Here is a 19,689-nt window from a genome sequence, read left to right on the forward strand (position 1 = left end):
TGTGACCTTCGACCCTGAACGACAAAGTTGGCGCCTATTAATGAGTACACACACAAGGCGGGAAAATTTCGGCGCGACAGTCTGCGGAAACATGATATTAATTGCTGGTGGTCACAAGGACACTACAGGCTACTATTCTGAAGAAAAGCTTGATAGCATTGAATGTTATAGTGACAAACAAGAACAATGGGAGACAATGTTTCCCCTTCCATGTGCGATGGCTTATCCTGGATTTGTTACAATAAGAAAATTTGTTGAAGATCTGCCGATTCAAAGACAGTGATTAAGTGAAATTCGCATTTACGTTAGCGCACTATTGGGTGCCTGATGATTGGAGTAGGGGTAGAGGAAATGATCAAATATAAATACTACTTATCAAACACCTGATAGATAACACAAAAGATATGTAAATTTGTCAGGTCAACCAATAAACCCCAAGGCCAAGTGGTTATGAGCGCAGCTATTCAATCTAGTAGTGTCATGGCTAAGAATTTCAAGTTATGCCACATTGCTAAAGCTTTTAGGTTCTTCTTCTCGACCATAAAGTATCTCAAACACATGGTTCCTTCGACAGCATCTTAAAAGAGCATTAAAGTTAAGTGTAGCTTTAAAACCTTTTCAACTCATAATGGACCTCCTTAACTTACCCTGTTTTACGTCCATTGAGTTCGAGTATACTTGAAAGAGCATAATATGTATGGATTGCTGTATGGATCGATGGATGCATGCATACATAAATCACCCTGTATAAAATGGGAGTCATGCATTTCGAAAGCTATTATATTGAGTTCATATTCCCTTTTGGAGAAATCAAAGACACACGTAAAATCGTATTTCATCGTTCCACGCTTTATTCATCGAGTCATGTAAAACTCAATGTCTTACAAAAATATTGTTAAACAGGAGACCATGATGAACGCATGCTTTTCAAAACATATTGGTTTAAGTCTAGGAATGCTGTAGCGTAATTATGTTTACAATACATAGCTAGAAAACGTATGCCAAATAAAATATTCATTCTCGACTAACTACAGAAAATTAAATAATGCCGATTAATACTTTTATATCTCCAAAGCAGACATTACGAATATAAATGGATTATTTAGTTTGTGTCCTAAGTAACATATTATCAATATCAAAAGTCTATTAACTGTTTGTAATAGGTAGACGAATGGTATTTAGTTCTTATGGTTGTTAAAATATGTAACTGTGCCTGCCAGGCGGCAGACGACTATGATATTTTTGTGAAAGTAAACTGAGAAGATTGGCACTGTTATTACTGTTTATAAAGTTCAACGGTGAATTATTTCATCCACTCTTATCATAGCTGGACTTCTTTCTGTGCATATGTTCTGAAATTTTCACCGACAAAATGTATGAGAGAAGTTGCTAAATGTATGTGGAAACAGGAAAAATCCGAGAAACAAGAACGCTACAAGTTTTCGCCGCAGTTGGCGGTCGTGTTGTACATATTTAGGGTCCTTGAAAAAGATTTCGGAGGTGTTTCTATTTTTGCCTATGCCACCGAAAAAACCTACCCCAAATTTGAGGACACCTAACTTCATTCCTTTTCTGCACTTTACCTCACAAATAGTCACATCTGTAGCTGCATGCATACTTCAAACAATTATTGAGAGTTCAAATGGAAATTGAATCGTTCAAAAAGAATGGTAGTATCAGTCCTCTACATTTAAACATTATCATTGGTCGAACAATGTATAATTTTTGATGTGATACTAGTGTTATCTGTATAAGATTCGAAAATAACCATGCAACATTTATAGGAATGTTTTTATTGGACACGTCATTAAATCAGCATAAAAATCGTACATACTAACCCCTTATCAAACAGCGTCATCGACTTAAGACAGTCATTGGTTTAGAACTATGTAGTGAGTACGTACTGTCCTGACAAATATTCAATGTTAAATAACGTTTCTTTTAAATGAAAGTAAAAGGTGATCAGTGTCATGATTTTCGACCGTACGCGGGCAGACACTTCACTCAAAGTCGGCAAGATATAGTGTAAAAGTTCTAGCTTTCTCCGTAGCCCATCCCTCTTCCGTCTTGCTAAGGTATGGATGTTTCAAATTGCCGAATGATGAAAAGTGGGTCCCCGTTACCGATGTGAATATTTTGATAACAACCCCAAGCCTCACAGTTTGCTGTGTCTAAATATACCTGTAAATGAAACATAGAAATAAATCTTCCTGTGTTGTAAAGATTATACAAATTGGTTGTTACGTTATATTTGGTCAATATTATATAAAACGTGATGTTATATGTATTGTGCTATATAAAATATCGGTTTGATGAGAGTGATAATATTTAGATTCAAGCGATTTTCTGCTCCTGTGTCTCCTCAACAAATCGATTAATAGTTACATTTGGCCGATGGCATAATCTTCCACACAGTGTAACAGTGTATTATTGTTCTCGTTCGTTCAGTGTCATATGTGAATCGTAATAATTATATTTTTTAAGCAATAAAGCACACTCAGGGACGGTATACCACGAAATTTCGACCCGTTCATGACATATATGAAAGAGCGATAGAGAGTGCATATATGAAGTGAACTGGTCAAAATTTAGTGGTATACCGTCGCTGGGTGTGACTTAATGCTATATATCATAACTGTACACTATATTGAAATTCTGGTGCGGAACGTCATAAACGAGTTTGCTCAAGCTGAGAGCTCGCGCGTATGCAAGCCGTGGTATATCGCCAATATATCACGGTTCTTTTTGCGTCTCGACCAATCATATCGCTGTATTTGCACCATCAATATACTGGTATGATATAATACCCAATATTGTCTGTTGCGGTGTTGTATCAGCATGAGTGTCATTTGTTCTGCATCAAACACGAGATGAAGCATAAAGTACAAGAATGCTGCTATGATAAATTGATTCATAACCGATTTGTTATTTACCTATGCCCAGAGCATTACAACAGATAGGAAAAGTCTGAAATTTTGATAATTTACGGTAAACATGGGCAAATGACATATTTAATATAATTATGATCGACAGGATCGTTGATAATACAATTAATCACAGTGAGCGTATTACCCGATGCTGTAGTTCCTTAATCATTTCGAAATCAACTTAATTTGAAAATGTGATCGCAGCATGTAAAAATATGACTGCAAAAAAGTATTTTCCGTGAAGAGAATTTTACAAACTCCGACGAATCTCAGATTCGGTAAGACGAAGGGCTTTCCAAAACATAGAACTCTTACCATTTAATCGTTGCGATTCACGTCCTAGAAAGAGAACTCCGGCGTGTTTGCTCGTCCTGAGGTCTTGTACATTAAGGAGACCTTGGTATTCGTTACTACAGAAGTCCTGAAGAGATTGGTATGGACGTGCGATTTTAATGTTGCTGACTTCATATCCGGTTGAACTAAAACTGTCGTCACTGCTTGGTCTATTTGCTTCTACAACATAGAGGGCGTGAAATAAATACTTTGTCAAGAGGAAGGAGATGAGAATGATGTCATATTACATTTACTATAAGCTTGTACCAAGATTGCTTCTAATGTTTGTTCGTGTTTTTTCCTGATCTAAGTTCAAATTATCATCATGATTATTCTCATCGGACTCACCTTTTATGTCGGCTAAGCCATGACCTCGATTACTGATTCTGAATTGAAACTCGGACATCACATATCTCCTTGAGGTGTCATTGTCATCAATAATAACATCCTCCATATCCTCGTCAGGTCTTGCTACTGTAATATTACAACAGAAGCGAAGACAAAAAAATTATGAACAAGTTATAAAAACACAAATGTATTATGGATAAGAACACAAAGGTATTATGGGTAAAATATTTATTGTGGGTAAAAAACACAGTGTATTGATGGGTAGAAACGCAAATGTATTGTGAGTTTATATGTGTTTTTTAGAAATATGATAATACACCGTTATCAAGAGGAATGAATGCCATATTGCTTAAATTATGCCATAATCCACTTTGACTCGTTCATGAATATCTCTAATGAATTTTTTGGCAAATTGTGCAAGTACATCAAAAAGTGATGACGTCAGAGTTGTATGTAACAACGAAAATTCGCCGGTCAAAGGGCACGTTCTAAAAGGGGCGATAAGTTATTTTTGGGGGTAAGAGTTAGGAATTGGGGCTTGGAAATGGGTAAATTATTGAAAGAAGGGTTCCAATTTCCGTTTAATTCCCTCTAACTGTGTCATAAATATTCTTCAGTCATCCTCATACCTATGTCAAAGGAACACTTCACTAAGTAAACAGGGAGAGCAGGTGTTATTATTTAGTTGTATTATGTTTTAATATAATAACCAATATACCGGCTATGGCTCGAACCCAGCATCTTTAGCAGGTAACCTGTACTCGACGAGAGCAAGTTGCAAGAAGCGTATGCAATGTTCCATTGTGGTTCCGTATAAAGGTTACAATGTTAATGCTATGCAGGTACTTGCTGTTTTATACTACTTATTTGTATTGACTATAAATTGATTTAGACATTTTGGATTTCTTTTTGTTCAATTTTTGGCCTTTAATTTATTTCTTTACTTAATTTTTGCCCTTTTCTCATGGCCTAGTTTTAAAGTGCAGATCTATTATTTGTTTAATACACTATCACAATCATTTGTCGCATTTGCACCGATACTCAAAAGTGTGGTTGTTGAGGCTGTTATGTATGTTGAATACTTTATTTTTGATACTCACTGTTAAATTTTGTCGTTTGCTGCTTTTTACATTACCGAAGTTATGTGTTCACTTTTTATCATAGTACAGCTTGTTTCACTAACACATATCACTTCTGTCCTTATTTTCAATGAACTGTTCCTTCCATATAGGTATCATGATGGCTGAAGTAGACATGGATAGAGTTAGGATGCTACAATAAGAAGGAATGAAGCGCAAAAAGGTACTTTTCTTTCCAATCATTTCCCTGTTAATTTCAAAGCCCCATTCCTTACTCTTTCCCATAGAATAAATAATCACCCATTTTTGAACGTAACCTTTGACCTTATTCCATACGTATAGACATCTTTGACGTCATCACTTTGTGGCATGCCACAATTGCAATGATGCCCTTATTTATTTTAACGTTATTAAATGTCAGTGCCGCAATTATAAGGCGTCTGTGGGTTTGTGTAAGTTATTTTGTTGTCATTAATGATGTAGAATGAGCTATTTCTAAACGTGACCGTTGCACAGTAAACATACAGGTTCGTTGAAAGCGAAATGGCCGCTTTGTGTGATTATTGCTGCACCCTATGTCTGCATATATAGATGCCAGAGTTCTGAAGTTTATGATGTTGTGCACTGGAGCTGAACAGCAGTGTATGTATACAGTACACACAGTATACCACTCTGCGTATAGAAACCGTCGCATGACCTGCACATATATTATATCCCTTGATATTTTATAAAATAATTGTCAAAGACCAAACAATATTTTGAATTAGTGGCGAGGTAACAGTGTCTAAGATGTACAATCAGTGTGTGTCAAGTACACTTATGTTTCAAAAACTGTTGTTTGAGTCATAGCTTTAGTAAGACAGTTCATTACGTCAAGGAAATATTATCGCGCACAGGACCGTGAATATACATGATTTAGCAGCTTTGTCACGCAGACTATCAAATACACGTTCTAACTGATTAAGGACTGTTGCTGGAGTCTTTGTCGGGATTTTGGAAGCAACGATTTGGAAGCTGTCATCCGATTGGTTGGCAGAAGCTCACGGTTATAAGTGAAAATACAAATAAACTCCCTAAGTTGCTGTGAAAAATGACAATCGACCAATCAGATATACCCTTGCAAACATGCTGCAAGACAGCCGCAGTTTCTTGGTGAATCTCAGAAAACATAGGGTAAAACATACTTACCATTTTTTGTTTGTCTAATTCGAGAGAGGTCAAAGGTTGCATAAGCCAAGTCATGTGGCTGGTTTCTCTTTGTGTGTCTGGAGAGAGAGAGAGAGAGAGAGAGAGAGAGAGAGAGAGAGAGAGAGAGAGAGGGGGGGGAAGGAGAGAGAGAGATTGAATTTCTAAAATGCATACGTTAAATTTATAGCTGTAAATATCAGATGAAAATTCCATTGACCAAGTCACAATAATGCAATTCAATTATAATACCATAAACTACAGTCGTGGTATTGAAAAGCCTGATTGAAAATACGATAGGCTTCAGCTACCTACTTGAAAACAAAACTATCGGCAGTCTCAAGGAGCAGACACTAATCTTTGAGGATATTTATAGGAAAATGAACTTACTTTGTCCTACCTTTGAATATTCCTCTTTCTTTTCACAACGCGAATAATCACCACGATTAGCAAAATGATATTGCCCGGTGCCAAAACCAGAATAATGATAACGACTGTGTACAACTCAAATGTTGTGGTGTCTTCAGTGCATGAGTTGTCCATAACTGTTGACATAAAATCATACCCTCAATGTAAAGTGCGACGAATTCGGACGCGCACACGCTTTAGAACGTTTCTGCGCAGATTTAACTCCAGCCTGCCGCAAATGGGTTATTTTGTAGCGCATGGATTTAACATCACCTGCCATTGTTGAAATCGGACTTTTACCTAATATATTTGACCCAGTCTCTTAGAAATACATGTGACCTATAACCTTGTCATATTTTGACCCCCTAGGAAGTTGGTTTTTATTCAATATGAGCGAAAAATTAACATTTCTCTCCCATTTACATGGCGCATATTACCCATTCACCTGGAGATATTGTAAAAAGTAGCGTGGTGACACCTTGTTATTGAACGTGTAAACTGAATGGTATTATGTCAGGATTTTATCCGCAAAGTTTGGTCAAAATGACACCATTCAAAGCGACAGGAAGAAAGATCGAACATTATGTAGTGATGTAATTTCGATATCGTCATTTTGTAATCGATACTGATGTTAAAATTTCTTTACAAACATCATGAAAACTATACATTCGATAGATATGGATCTTAAGTCTTGGCATTTATTAAATTAACTCATTTGCTAAGCGTTTTATAATTGATTTCTTTAGTTTAAAGGGCCATTATTTGTAACTTTTAACCATTTTTACGTCGGACTTCCATGTTGGAGGCTCATATTTGTTGCAAAATGTTGTTTTACGAAGAAACAAACATGATTAGTGATGTTATAGCCACAATAAAACTGCCAATTTTTGTTCAAACGTGTTGCCCTTCCGAGCTCGTATGTTGGACGTCTGGCATGCTCAGCGTGCTGGGGAGAACGCAGATATGGTGACACCGCGATCACGCCAGATGTACAAGTTCATGTTTATTGCGGGATCAAAACAACATTGCGTCGTGGATTGCCAGACATCTGGCTACGCAACGTGCTTGGACAATGGACTACGAAGTAAGTGCCGGGCATAAGTAATGAATATTTATTTTGAAATTGCTGTAATGGCTCGCGTAGGTGCAGAAGAATGCCTACGTTGGAATCCGCGTGTCAACAGAGTTGTATTTCCGTCAGGACAAAATTGAAATTTTCGTTGTAAAATCACATGTTATTTAGTTGTAGGGCACGTAATGTTTCCGAATAATATGTGATTCTCTGTTATTTGACAGGCTATTCAACATGAGCCAGTGATCTTTCAATCAAAACTAACGGAAAAATCGCAAGACGATACAGCTAATGGAACTTTAAGTGAATTATATCATTTTACTTATTTATTACGACGCAATTTTAACGTCCTTTTCCATAGAACCGAGGGTGGTGACACCCATTTTTTATTTCATTATTGCACTTTCACAACTTCCAGGAATATATGTGCAAAGTTTCAAGAAATGACACCACAACCTAATTTTGACGTAATCCGTAGTACTTCACCTTAATTAGAGTACAATAGTTGGCAAATGTCATAACGCAATAAAAAAAATATATTCATTCTTCTACAAAGACAAGTTGATGGGACGTGCAATATAGCTCGGCCATTACCTTTTCTGGTTACGTTGCCGATGTCTTCACATCTGCAAGAGAACATAAATAAACCTCTAACACAGATTAATTAAAGAGACACATATGAGTGTATTTGTGTCTCGGCATGAAATGCAACAAAATATAAACATGATGGGAACTAATTTGGGAAATTGGATGGTGAAGTAATGTCTTTAAAATATGCAAATGTAAGCTAATCTGCTCTTCTTTTTTTAAGTTATACAATTTTTTAATGAGGACTTTATAATTTTGCAACATTCAGCTGTAGAGCACCTAACATTTTTGATAAATTTGAAAAATATGAAGATCCAATTATCCCAAATTAGTTACAATCGTGTTTATAACGATTCGTCTCTGTTCATCAATGAATCAGAGGGGTCGCAGTCAGAATAATTGTAACAAGTTTGCTCGGTTATTGAACCATTTTTAAGGACGGGGATTAGGCCGAGGGTTTTTACCATGGTATCTTCGAAAGGTAGCAGGATTCAGTACGTTCTGGGTTCGAATCCCATCGAAAATCCACTGAATTCATTACATTTGGAGCAATAATATCAATAATATTGCAATCAGCATTAATACATATGCAAATGATCAGATATGTGGTGGTCTAACAAGTAAATTGTTGGGTATTCTAATTGTAAATCCAGAACATCAAACTCTACAGAGATAGTTGCCATCCCTAAGAAACAATCATTTAGTGACTAAATCGTCGTTTGACTCAAAAGAGGAGGAGCCGAGCACGCAATATTCGAGGTTCCAGAAGATTATCGTAAACAACGTGTAAACATCGTTTTGAGATTATCATGGAAATCGTATATAAAATCACAATTTGGCAAAATCAGATATTCAGTAAGAACCTTCAAACAAATATTGTAAACGTTTTATCCAATTTGAGAGATTTCACATTGAAGAACGAGACAAGAAAGCGACACAATAGCATCAAGAGCACACAGTACTAGATGCTAAATAATGTAATGAAAACAGCAAAACACTGTGCTGATAGTAATTCAAGAAAGAAACCTGGAAAAAAATAGACAACCGAAGGTTACCAGTGTTTTTATAAACTATTATCCGTTGGAGCTTTAGTCTATGTAGAAGAAATCATAATTCGAAGATAAATGTGTAGTTAAAGTAATGTACGTGTACTAGCAAAGAATGATTTGGAATTCAACATATAAGAAGGCCAAGTACTAGTTTCATCATTTTTGGAAGCGGTAGTTGCATTTCGCCATTGATTTATATTGACATTATTTGTTTACATGTAGATTCGCAAAGCGACGTGTATATGTCAACAAAAATGAGGTGAAGTCGAGAAGGAAAGAACAGCTTGGTGTAAATTATCATTCATTGAGTCGAACAGGCAGCGAGATCCGATCATTAGGAAACAGTTCTATTGAAAAAATAATAATGTCTTAAAGTTTATGTGAAGTTTATAACAATTTCGCCATGAAATAACATTATACTTGAAACTGAGCACGGGCGACGCGGACAGGAGAGATTTTGGTTCACATCGCAGTGCATGATCATACTTGATCATATTATACTCTTACAGTAGGCTGTCTCTTTTTTCAACAAAAGCATTAGAAGAATGCAGGCAGTGTAAATTACTGTTATAATATTACTTGCTTAATAACAAGCTCTATGAATGCTTAGTTCCCTGAATATCAGGTTCACACTTTCAATATTATGTCAAAATGGTCAATTCGAAAAATACCTCCCTTTTTTCTGTTAGGGTTACAATTTCTTGTCATATTATTATCACTTGTATTCCGAGAAGATCGAAATACATACTAAAAGGAAGTATTTTACCCAATATAGGCAACAAAAAAACTGCGCTTTTGTTATCAAATAATCACAAAATAAACCACGTTGCTGTAATTATGCGGTCGCCAGATTGATACCTTTCACGGCCAAAATCACAAACAAATGCTTGAGATCGTAACTATGAAATGAGAAAGCAATCTTTGATGAAGAAGTCAAAACAGTCATGAAAAGCTAGCCGCTAAAAATATCCGACCATGATAGCGCATGTCAGGTCTCGTTTTTTAAGTCGTGAATTTTGAATTTTGCATTTTGAATTTGGAAGAACTCTTTCGGCCATCGTTGCAAATGACAGAGTACGTGATTGGTATGATTATTTCTTGGGAGGGCAAGCACACATTTCTGACGTGAACTTGAGACCATTACGTAAAGGGTGCATAAATATGCGGGCGTTTCTCCCATAGCGTTACACAGAAAACCCGATTCGGGGCACGTGTTAATTATTTTAATACCCCAAACATAATACCGTTTTATAGTTTTTTGTAAGTAAACACTGTTGGAAGCTCCGCAGTTTGGGTATTTAAACCTCATCAATGTGGAATTTTAAACCGCTTTTATAGTCGTACATGTATTCCACACTTAAGGACCATAAGCTGTATCTTTTGGTTATTTTTTTCAGAACTTTTGTTTTGTGTATTCCCTATATTTTCTTATTTGAATCCCTAAACTGTAATTTAATGCCAAGTATTTAGCATATCAACGCAACTTATATGAGTATGATCTCCATCGTCATTGTTGTAAATTGTATTCAAGTCCGGACGAAAATTCATTTGTAAACAATAAACAATGATCATTATACACATACAAGCTGTTATGACGAAAAGACTACTCGACTTTTCAGCATGACAAACGGATTAGGGTCAAACACGGTGGTTGATATACAGAAGCAGAATACTGAAAAACTAAGTTGTAACTTGTTACAGCTTATGTCCCTTTAAGTCCCTTGTTTTGAGTCAACTTTACATTGTTTGAAATTTGGAAATTATCACACCTTACATTCTCTTGCTTCCAAATCAGGGAAATATCAAGGCTTTATCTATTGATTAATTAATTACTATCTTACATATCTGTACAGATACACGATCCATTAGTATCGATACAATTAACGCCGTTGTCACATATAGGACATAACAGCTCACAGTTTGTCCCTATCCAACCTGTAACACACAATATACAGTCAGCCGTGCCCTTTTTGCATTCCGGACAATTCTCGGGACATGATTGGTCACATGATGGTCCAAAGTAACCTGGATGACATGAACATTCTCCTGTCACGTGATTGCAAAGTTCAAAACTTTTGCAAGGACATTTCTCAGAGCAGTTGTATCCATAGTAACCAGTGTGACACGGCTGATCACATCGATCACCATGCCAACCAGGTGTACAGTTGCATGTTTTGTCTTGTAGTGTACAGTCATTTCCGTTGTAACAGTGTAGGCATTTATCTTCACAAAGTGCATGTTTCTTGCCATCAGAGTCATAAATGTTACAGTCTGTACAGTCGCTTCCTCGCCAGTTAGACGGACATACACACATATTCGGATTTACATTACCACACTCTCCTCCATTGAAACAAGTACATTGACGTTGACATTTATCCCCATAGAAACCAGGGTGACATTTACACGAACCGTCAGCAATATCACAGACCCTATTAGTTGGGCAATCACAAACTTCACCACAGTTCACACCCCAAGTTCCATGTTCGCACTGACATCCAGAGACGGGGTCACATACAATACCATTGGGACACGAACACTTGTGTTCACAGATGTCGCCATAGTAACCGTCTTTGCACGTACAAGACTGGAACACTCCTTCGTCGTTGTTACATGTACCATTATTTTTACATGGACAGGAAAATGCACAAACTGCACCATAATATGATTGAGGGCATACACATGACCCATCTGTTTTGTTACAAATTCCGCCATTTTGACAAGTACAGTCATACATACAGTCTCTGCCATAATGACCATCCTGGCATCCTGAAAAATAGCAAAATATATTATGCTAAAAAGACTGCAATGCCTCTCGATGCTATGACATGCGTAGCCTTCCGGAAGTATGTAAATTGTGTTCAATAAATGAAACCACATTCTTGTACAATTTTAGAAATTGTATGACTTGGAATGTTAGGTATGACGATATGATGATTATAACCTCAAGCAAGCGATTATTCTCAACGCTTTGAATACATTTGTGCAAGTCTTTTTTTCGCTGTAACACAATCAGTAACTTACTTTGGTGACTGTGCCCATAATGGTAACATTGACAATATTTTAGCCAATGACCAACACAAAAATTTTATCCTTAAGAGCATCACCACATCGGCAGGCAACAGATAGTGATTTTGCCCTCGGTTATAACATGTTATAATTAAATCTGGTTTCACAATAATATCAGGGTTTGGTACATACCTACACAAGTTGTGTTTTCGAAATGGTAACCGTCACAGCATCTGTACACCCTATGAAAAGAAACAAAATAATAAAGCACTATTTACAGGATGCAGATTGTCATAATGACAATCGCATAATATAGGATTTTTCACAAATGAGGGTTGTTTTTGTCTGATTATCTGTACAGTGGAGACGTAATAGCGATCTTTTCACTAAAGGAACGTGAAAAACGAACGGGCTAATCGTGTTTCCAAGCAGGCTTTTGGCCAGCTTTCGTCACATTTGCATGTCTCGTCGCAAATTCTGCTACGCGGTTGGACAGTAGCCCAATTAATTAGTAACCGTCAGTTATTTCCGTCGTCTTCTCGTCGCATTATATATTCGGGTACTGCTTTGCGTCACGTACAAGACATTGGACAGAAATAGTTGCTAAAAGGAACATTCATTGGTGCGGTTGAGGGGGGCTGAAATTATCATGAAGTGTAATATGTCTGGAACCCTGGATTATCGATGAGATTTCCAGATGATAGGGTTCACATCCTGAGTAGCGCGACTTCTATAGGTCAGGAGGTAAACCACTCGTTCTTCCTGAGATAAAATACTTAGTACACGCACAATATATGATAATAGTAACGATAGTTTTAAATTCACTTATATTAAGTAACGAGGCAAACGAAACTGGTTGATTGAACAAAATATTGCGGGATTTTCCCAAGCGTAGTCTTCGTACTAAGTTGATGTGGCGTTGAGCGAGAAAGGCACACGTATCGGCAAGTACGCCAACGAACTAACGGGCTTGGTGCCCACAGTTCTTTTGTGGCTTCAGAGGTCTTGAAATATGATAATACCTGCTGGATATCGATTAGGGAATTGACTATTGAACATTATGCGATACGCCTAATTCACGGCAACTGGCTGACTCACTTGAAACTTTGTCATAAGCGGATACTTGTTAATGTATCCATCATATAGCAAATAAATGTGTATCATCCGAAATATCCAATGCCATTCCAGAGCCGATGCCCAACAGCAACTGAAATTGTCCCGTGTTATAAATAAGACAAAAATCCAGACCGTAATTATATTATATTATCCCTGGTGTCACAGATTAGTTTGGTCCTCACCGCATGATATCGAGAATGTGATATGTAGTTTATTTTCCTTTAAATGACACCAATGAAACTAGTAGAGAACAGTGTAAGTTGACTTTGGCCACACAACAGACAAAGAAGAAATACTTCTTGTGATAGTTCGAGACAGAATCGATCGCCGAAACCCGTACTAGAAAATATTCATAACGCCATGCGATTCTGAACGGCCAAGCATCGCGACTGCTACGGTTCTGAAGGTATTTCATTTGATTTCAAAAAGTGGGCTTTTCAATGGATTTTCCTTTTTCTTTTTTTCGCCGACCGACAAACCATCGAACCCAAAAATAAATTTTAAAAACTCTTCCTTATTTCAATGAAGAAATGCATTTTAATTTTCTTAATTTCAATTAAAACAGGTGATAGATATGCAACGTAATTTTCCGAAACATTATGGCTCACCACTAAAGCAGACATGATTGTATCAAGGGCGACTGGAGTTAAACAGGTTGCGTAGCCAACAATACTTGTAACACCCACATGCTTCCATAATGACAAATCCCTAGAATGGCAGGAAGACAATGACAGGTGTGCATTTATATCGACACTCACTCACAGTCCTACCATCCTTCTGTCAAACGTGAAGCTATTCTCTGATTGCAAGGCATGCATCAACCGACGTTCTTGTTAGTTTTTCAGGTTCGTTCAGTGAAAGATCGCTATTAGGACGCTCATCCTGTGTGGCAGTGAAAGTGAATTTATTTTGATTATTAGGATACATACTACTTGACTGATCTTAATACACTGTCTGAGTAAGTGACCGTGATATATACATCTGTCAGAGAAAAAAGCACCGAGATAACAAAAGATTTTAAGGCGTTTGCATGAAAAAGCTGTAAGCTCAAGTTTGAAAGAGAGTTTAACGATACACAAAGTTATTGGACTACACCAAATTTACTGCATAGTAAAATTCGTCAAGTTCAATGGACAGAAGCATCGTAATGTTAGTTATTATAAAAGAGATGGGGTGTTTGCCGGCTGATTGTCAAATAGACATTGTTACGGTAACACTTGAAATACTTACGGCCCATCTTGGTCATTATAGTAGGAGCAAGCATGAGGATCACTAGGGTCCACATCGACACTTTCAGTAACAGAATATCCACAGTACAGGACAAAGACAAGTATATTTGCAAAAGGCACTCGAAAGGCACGTCTTCTTTCCATTGCATCTGTTCAGAACTCTTCAGTAAAAACCGACAATGATGTACCGCCACGTATTACGTCGATCAAGAACAGTAACGTCCAACATCTTATAATGCCTAAATATGAAGCTACTCTAACCGTGCCTTTACCAAAGATTATACACACAGACCTTGATGAAGCATAAGTGGCCCGGTATTCTTTGTTCTTTTATCAATAAGTCCAAACCGAAACAGTTGTTGTCAGCTTTAGTAATTACTTTTGGTTTTAAGTAGTAAATGTTAAACGAGGAAGTAAATAATATTGACAGGAAACAATCCTGCCCACTTACGTAGAGGTCTTCCTAGTGTTCCACTGCAATGAAAGTCAAGGTAACAACGCGTTGTGTCCTATACTATACATACTCAACTAAGAGCCGACCACGATTGGAACATGCGTTTTGTCAAGATTGACTCGTTCTAGTTCTACATAGCTTCTGTAACTGAACATTGAAGAGGAGCCAATACAATGGGTGACTCGTCTGGCCGGCTGTACAAAGTTGTAGCGTTTTCGACGAAACTCTTTCACACAGTGCATTAATTTGCAGGCGGAGCGCTTTCTATCGTGAAGCGGCAGTAAATCAAAGTTAAAAATATGATATCGAAATGAGCAGGAGAGAACAATTTTTAAACGACGGTAAGTTTTGTTTCAATCAATATTTCAATATGCCCTGATATAAGTTCTTGACAATTTAGTGAAGAATGCGACTGACTTGAGTTCAAGAAGTACGTCAAGACAAACTGTAAGTTAACAATAACTTTGAATTCTTAAATATTTCGTGTAAAATACACCGACAATCATTAGCTAATATAGCACTTCATTCAGCGAGAAGAAACGAGCAGAAACAAATCTCTTTACGATCATTCTCGTAGCTTAATAGCTTAACGAAGGAAATCATTATGAGATATTACTTTGTTTTCAATATCAACACTGAACTCAATCTCATAGTATGGTGCAGTGTCATGTTGTTCCAGCCTGCCTTGGCCGACTCTCGATGGTCGAAGGCATGATTCAATGCTTCAGGAACGTTCGGGCAAATGTACACGACCCAGTACCTAGTGACACAACAGACCACTTAGGTGTTAGTTATTTCCGAAAATGAATCGTACATTTCTTACAGAGTACACTGACGTTATTCTCTTCGTTTTCACTGTTCTATTATTTAGTCGAAAATCTTGAAGTCACGAGTTTGGACACGCGCAGCCAGCACGCAATATAGCTAAGTCTTTTACAAGAGTTGCAACAGTTCCTACTTGTATGGATAACTTGCTACATGCGGGTGTTCGATGTGATACTTCGTGTTTAAGATGTTTAAGCTTATATGTACATTCCTCATTATTCATGATCTTAGAGCAGCTTAAGGCGATACCGAGGGATTCAAATTGCTAAGCAGCGGTTGCTAAGTGTAATTTCCAAAATCAATCAAAATACAAAGTACTCAAGGTTTTCTTTGCATAATAAAGAATTACAGAACCATACGAATCCTAAAGACGCAGGTTTGTCGCGCAATTGGTCAGTGACGTCACACATATACAATTTCCAAAGCTCTACTTAAAACATTTAAGCTCCTACAAATTTGTACCAAATTTTCCAAAAAATTCAGAATTTAACATAGTGAGATATCTGTTTAGAGCCGCTACCATGGATTAGTTATCTGTTCAAGTACAAATGATTTTTGAACAGGAAAATATCTTCTGTGTCATTTTTTGAAATTTTGAAGGGTTTTACGTCGATATCTCATTAACGGTCCGGAGATTTTAGAAATGCATACTTATCCATATTCTCATGTATGACTTCAACAATCCTACCAAAGTCAGCTAAATTGATTTACAATTGAGAGATTGGAAAGATTTTGAGCATTTTCAAAATACCAGGAGTCGAAAATCATAGAAAACAACGAAGTGGTAAGATTTTGCACTTACAAAAGTGCGAGTTTGAACGTTGTCAGCGATAGCAACCAACGCGTGCTTCGAATCCTTCCGTATAATATTTGGTTCTTATCTTTCCCGTATCGCCTTAAGTGAAACGTACATTTATGTTTAAAAAATCCCTTAAGAATTACAAAGTTGCTTACATCACAATTTCAATGAAGGATATATTAGGGATCTGAGCCACATATTTATAACGTACGTAAAGTTATATAGCCGAGAAAAATCCACTGTTAACATTTTATTAGTATTAGTTTGCATATATAATTTATGTACAATACTGAAAACAAAACATTTTGGACGAGTGGGATACATGTTACACGTTCGACGATATGAAAGGGGAAGTGACACAGACGCTCATATGGCGGAGCGCAAGCAAAATGATCTAATGTCTGCAGTGCTTTAGGTATAAAACCATTTAATAAATTAATTAAAACAACGATTTTTGCTGATTTGTAAATATAGCACGAGTAAATCAGTGTTTGACTACAACCAGTATAAACTTTCGTAAGATGACTGAACTACACTTTCGGGTGATTGACATGTTAATAAAATGTAATATGTCGTAGTGTGTAGTGCCCACTTTACGATGCCTTCAAAAGAGACGAGGGAGCATAATAGGAGCAATATCACTGCCAGTCTCATTCTTATATCCGTTGAGTGCATATTTGTTCTTCCCCTTTCGGCATGATATCTCAACCGTATCGTGCGAGTCCACACACATGATGGTTTCATAAGTAAGTAAAATAGGAACACACATAACATTCTCGCTAACCTTTTGACTGCCTCGAAGGTTGGTAATTATTGTGTTTCATTTGATGCTTCCAAGGGGCATGTACTGGTTGTTAGACTGGTAGGATGTGGTGTGTGATGCCCTTAACCAAAGGGCATGATTTTTAAAACCTTATTCAAAGCTGTTTATAATCACACGGAAAGAAATAATTGTATTCCAACATCAATATGCAGGAATGAGAGCGTTACGGTATCAGGTTGTGATAAAAGTATTGAATTCGTTATCCGAACCGATGAATCTTTAATTTTTATATGTGGTTTGGGATAATTTCAGCATGCAGGTTGTTTTTTTACTCAAACTAAATAGCAATAGTATGAGGTTTAAAATAAGCATCTACCTATTCGCGGGTAAGGTTTGTTCATTATATCAACCCAAACATAGCCGTCTTACTAGGAACTGGCCTGTCTCTCTTTAGGAAGCCCTCAGTAATTACAGGGGATTGGTTGGGGAATTCAGTGCACACCTGTACAGCAAAATGTGACACTCCACGTTTCCTCGTGTCTAAAATGTGACTCTTCCCCTGTCCAACATTCTAAAACTTGAACCTCCCTCCAACCACTGTAGTATTCTCCCCGGGAATATCCGAAACAGTATCAGCTAATTAACATAACAAAAGGTTTATTTCTTATGTAAGTTGTGCACAGAAATTACAGGGAATGCTAGCGTGTTGGGAGGGAGGGTGGCAATTTTTGAAGGGACGTGATATTTCGCGCATTTGCGGGAGGGTCACCATATTTTGCTCAACTATAAGAAGGCAAGATATGGCTGATATAGTGCTTCACCCAAAACTATCAAATCACAATACATGGGAGTCTGTTAGGCAAAATATCGACTATTTCCCCAAACAAGGTATATCTGAACATTGAGATATGCTTGATAATATAATTTGCTTTGATTAAAATAGGAAGTAAAATGTGCATGGGTGAAATGTCGGTCCACTGTACATGGTAGTCTATGAGAAAACTATGAATAATATTTCCCAATACAAAACTAGCTAAACCTGAGCAAGTTGTTTAATGTAGGATACCACTGCATCTTATTTGCTTGTGAAGTTTTTGGATAGTGTATATATATTAAAATGACCGGTGTATTTCGTCAGTAACCCTCCCATTCCACCGACCTACCCCTTGTAATTACTAAACTCTCCCTTAGTTATAGAGGTGAAAATCCCATAAAAATGTTCATACTTTTGCTAATCACAACCGTGACTTTGAGAGTTGCGTCATTTACATTAGATTTGACCTCAACGAGACTTCAGGGGGTAGCAAATGGCCTAGTGTTGTCTTCAAAGATGTAAATTTGTAATAATGCTTGGGTTTTTTATCAAGTATAAAGAGCACTGTTCTTCATAAGAGAAGTCATAGCAATACTGTGTTTGTCCCCATAGCACATGTGCGATAAAATCAGGGCCTTTGCAACGAAAATAAACGTTGCCTCAGAGCTTTACATCACCTAATTAACCTTAACTGTAACAATCGAATTACACATATTACCGTAGGCCATTGACAACAGCTTCCAGAACCTTGTTTTTAATGTCTGGTTTCAGCTCTCCCGAGATTAAGTAAAATTTGTAACCTTCGGCAACAACAAGCAAAATAATTAAACAATACGTCTAGGCCACACTAAAGCTCTTGACAAGTAGATATTTTGTTATGTCATAAACAATCTCACAATATGCAATTCTTCACAAGATAATTGTTTTCGTCGGAGTACATCGTCCGTACTGGAGACATGTTTAGACAGGATATTCCTGAGCGAGAGTGAAACAGTCGTAATTTAAGCCGTTTGATACAATATTATTAATAGATTTTGTCTGTTCTTTGTACTTTGTCTAAATAAGCGATCTTTAAATATACATTTGTCACAGAAAAGCACTCAGATTGTGTTGTGTCGAATTTTCTGATATACGCATACAGTAGCTATGGGGTCAAAAATGAAGAGAGCGCCCGACAACACCCTAAGTTAGTTACTGTTATTTGACTCCACGTCCACTGAAACCAAATATAATACTCTACTGTTCAAGAAGTATGCGCGTTATAGTGTTCATCTCATTAAACTAGTGATCTAATAATATGTTCGTTGTTTGTCCAATTTTAACACAAAGTTGAGGAAATACTTACGGCCAATCTTTGTCTTCATAGACGGAGCAAGGATAGGGATGTTCAGGATTCACACTGGCAGGTTGAGTATTAGAATATCCACAGCACAGGATGAAAACAAGTAGATTTATAAATGACGTATTGATGATGTTTCCTGCTTCCATTGCTAGAGTTCAAAACTCTTCAGTGACCTGAACGATGATTTTACGTTACATGTCACATGTGCCACGAAGAGTACAGTACACTAAAACAATCCTGAACATGAAAGAGGATCTGTAACTGTACATCTAATAAAATCAATGACATACACACACGCTGCAATGTACAATGAAGCGTCTGGGATTCATTCTTCCTCTGACTGTACATCTAA

The 19,689-nt window shown here is 37.1% G+C and overlaps 1 protein-coding gene across 2 annotated transcripts; it reads right to left on the minus strand.

The window, feature by feature from the left end:
* Positions 1–832: 832 nt before the first annotated feature.
* LOC139128702 (scavenger receptor class F member 1-like) lies at positions 833–19,689 on the minus strand. Of its 2 annotated transcripts, XM_070694434.1 has the most exons (9): positions 14,342–15,029; positions 12,188–12,237; positions 10,831–11,755; positions 7,947–7,978; positions 6,273–6,417; positions 5,876–5,952; positions 3,609–3,734; positions 3,243–3,440; positions 833–2,181 (listed from the first exon to the last, which is right to left on the minus strand). In XM_070694434.1, exons 1-9 carry the CDS (start codon positions 14,482–14,484, stop codon positions 2,156–2,158), a joined length of 1,722 nt encoding a protein of 573 aa, XP_070550535.1. In that variant the 5' UTR covers positions 14,485–15,029; the 3' UTR covers positions 833–2,155. The 2 variants fall into 2 exon arrangements, with proteins under 2 accessions (XP_070550535.1, XP_070550536.1); XM_070694435.1 differs by lacking the exons at positions 10,831–11,755; positions 12,188–12,237; positions 14,342–15,029 and adding an exon at positions 19,341–19,689.

This window comes from Ptychodera flava, unplaced genomic scaffold (assembly GCF_041260155.1).
Source record: "Ptychodera flava strain L36383 unplaced genomic scaffold, AS_Pfla_20210202 Scaffold_65__1_contigs__length_701920_pilon, whole genome shotgun sequence".
Classification (NCBI taxonomy): Eukaryota; Metazoa; Hemichordata; class Enteropneusta; family Ptychoderidae; genus Ptychodera; species Ptychodera flava.

Coding starts and splice junctions, on each gene's coding strand:
- LOC139128702 (XM_070694434.1), bottom strand. CDS start 14,484: ATGGAAAGAAGACGTGCCTTTCGAGTGCCTTTTGCAAATATACTTGTC. Junction 11,756..12,187: donor CGAAAACACAACTTGTGTAG/GTATGTACCAAA, acceptor GCTATTTTTCAG/GATGCCAGGATGGTCATTAT. Junction 7,979..10,830: donor TCGTGTATCTGTACAGATAT/GTAAGATAGTAA, acceptor GTTCTCTTGCAG/ATGTGAAGACATCGGCAACG.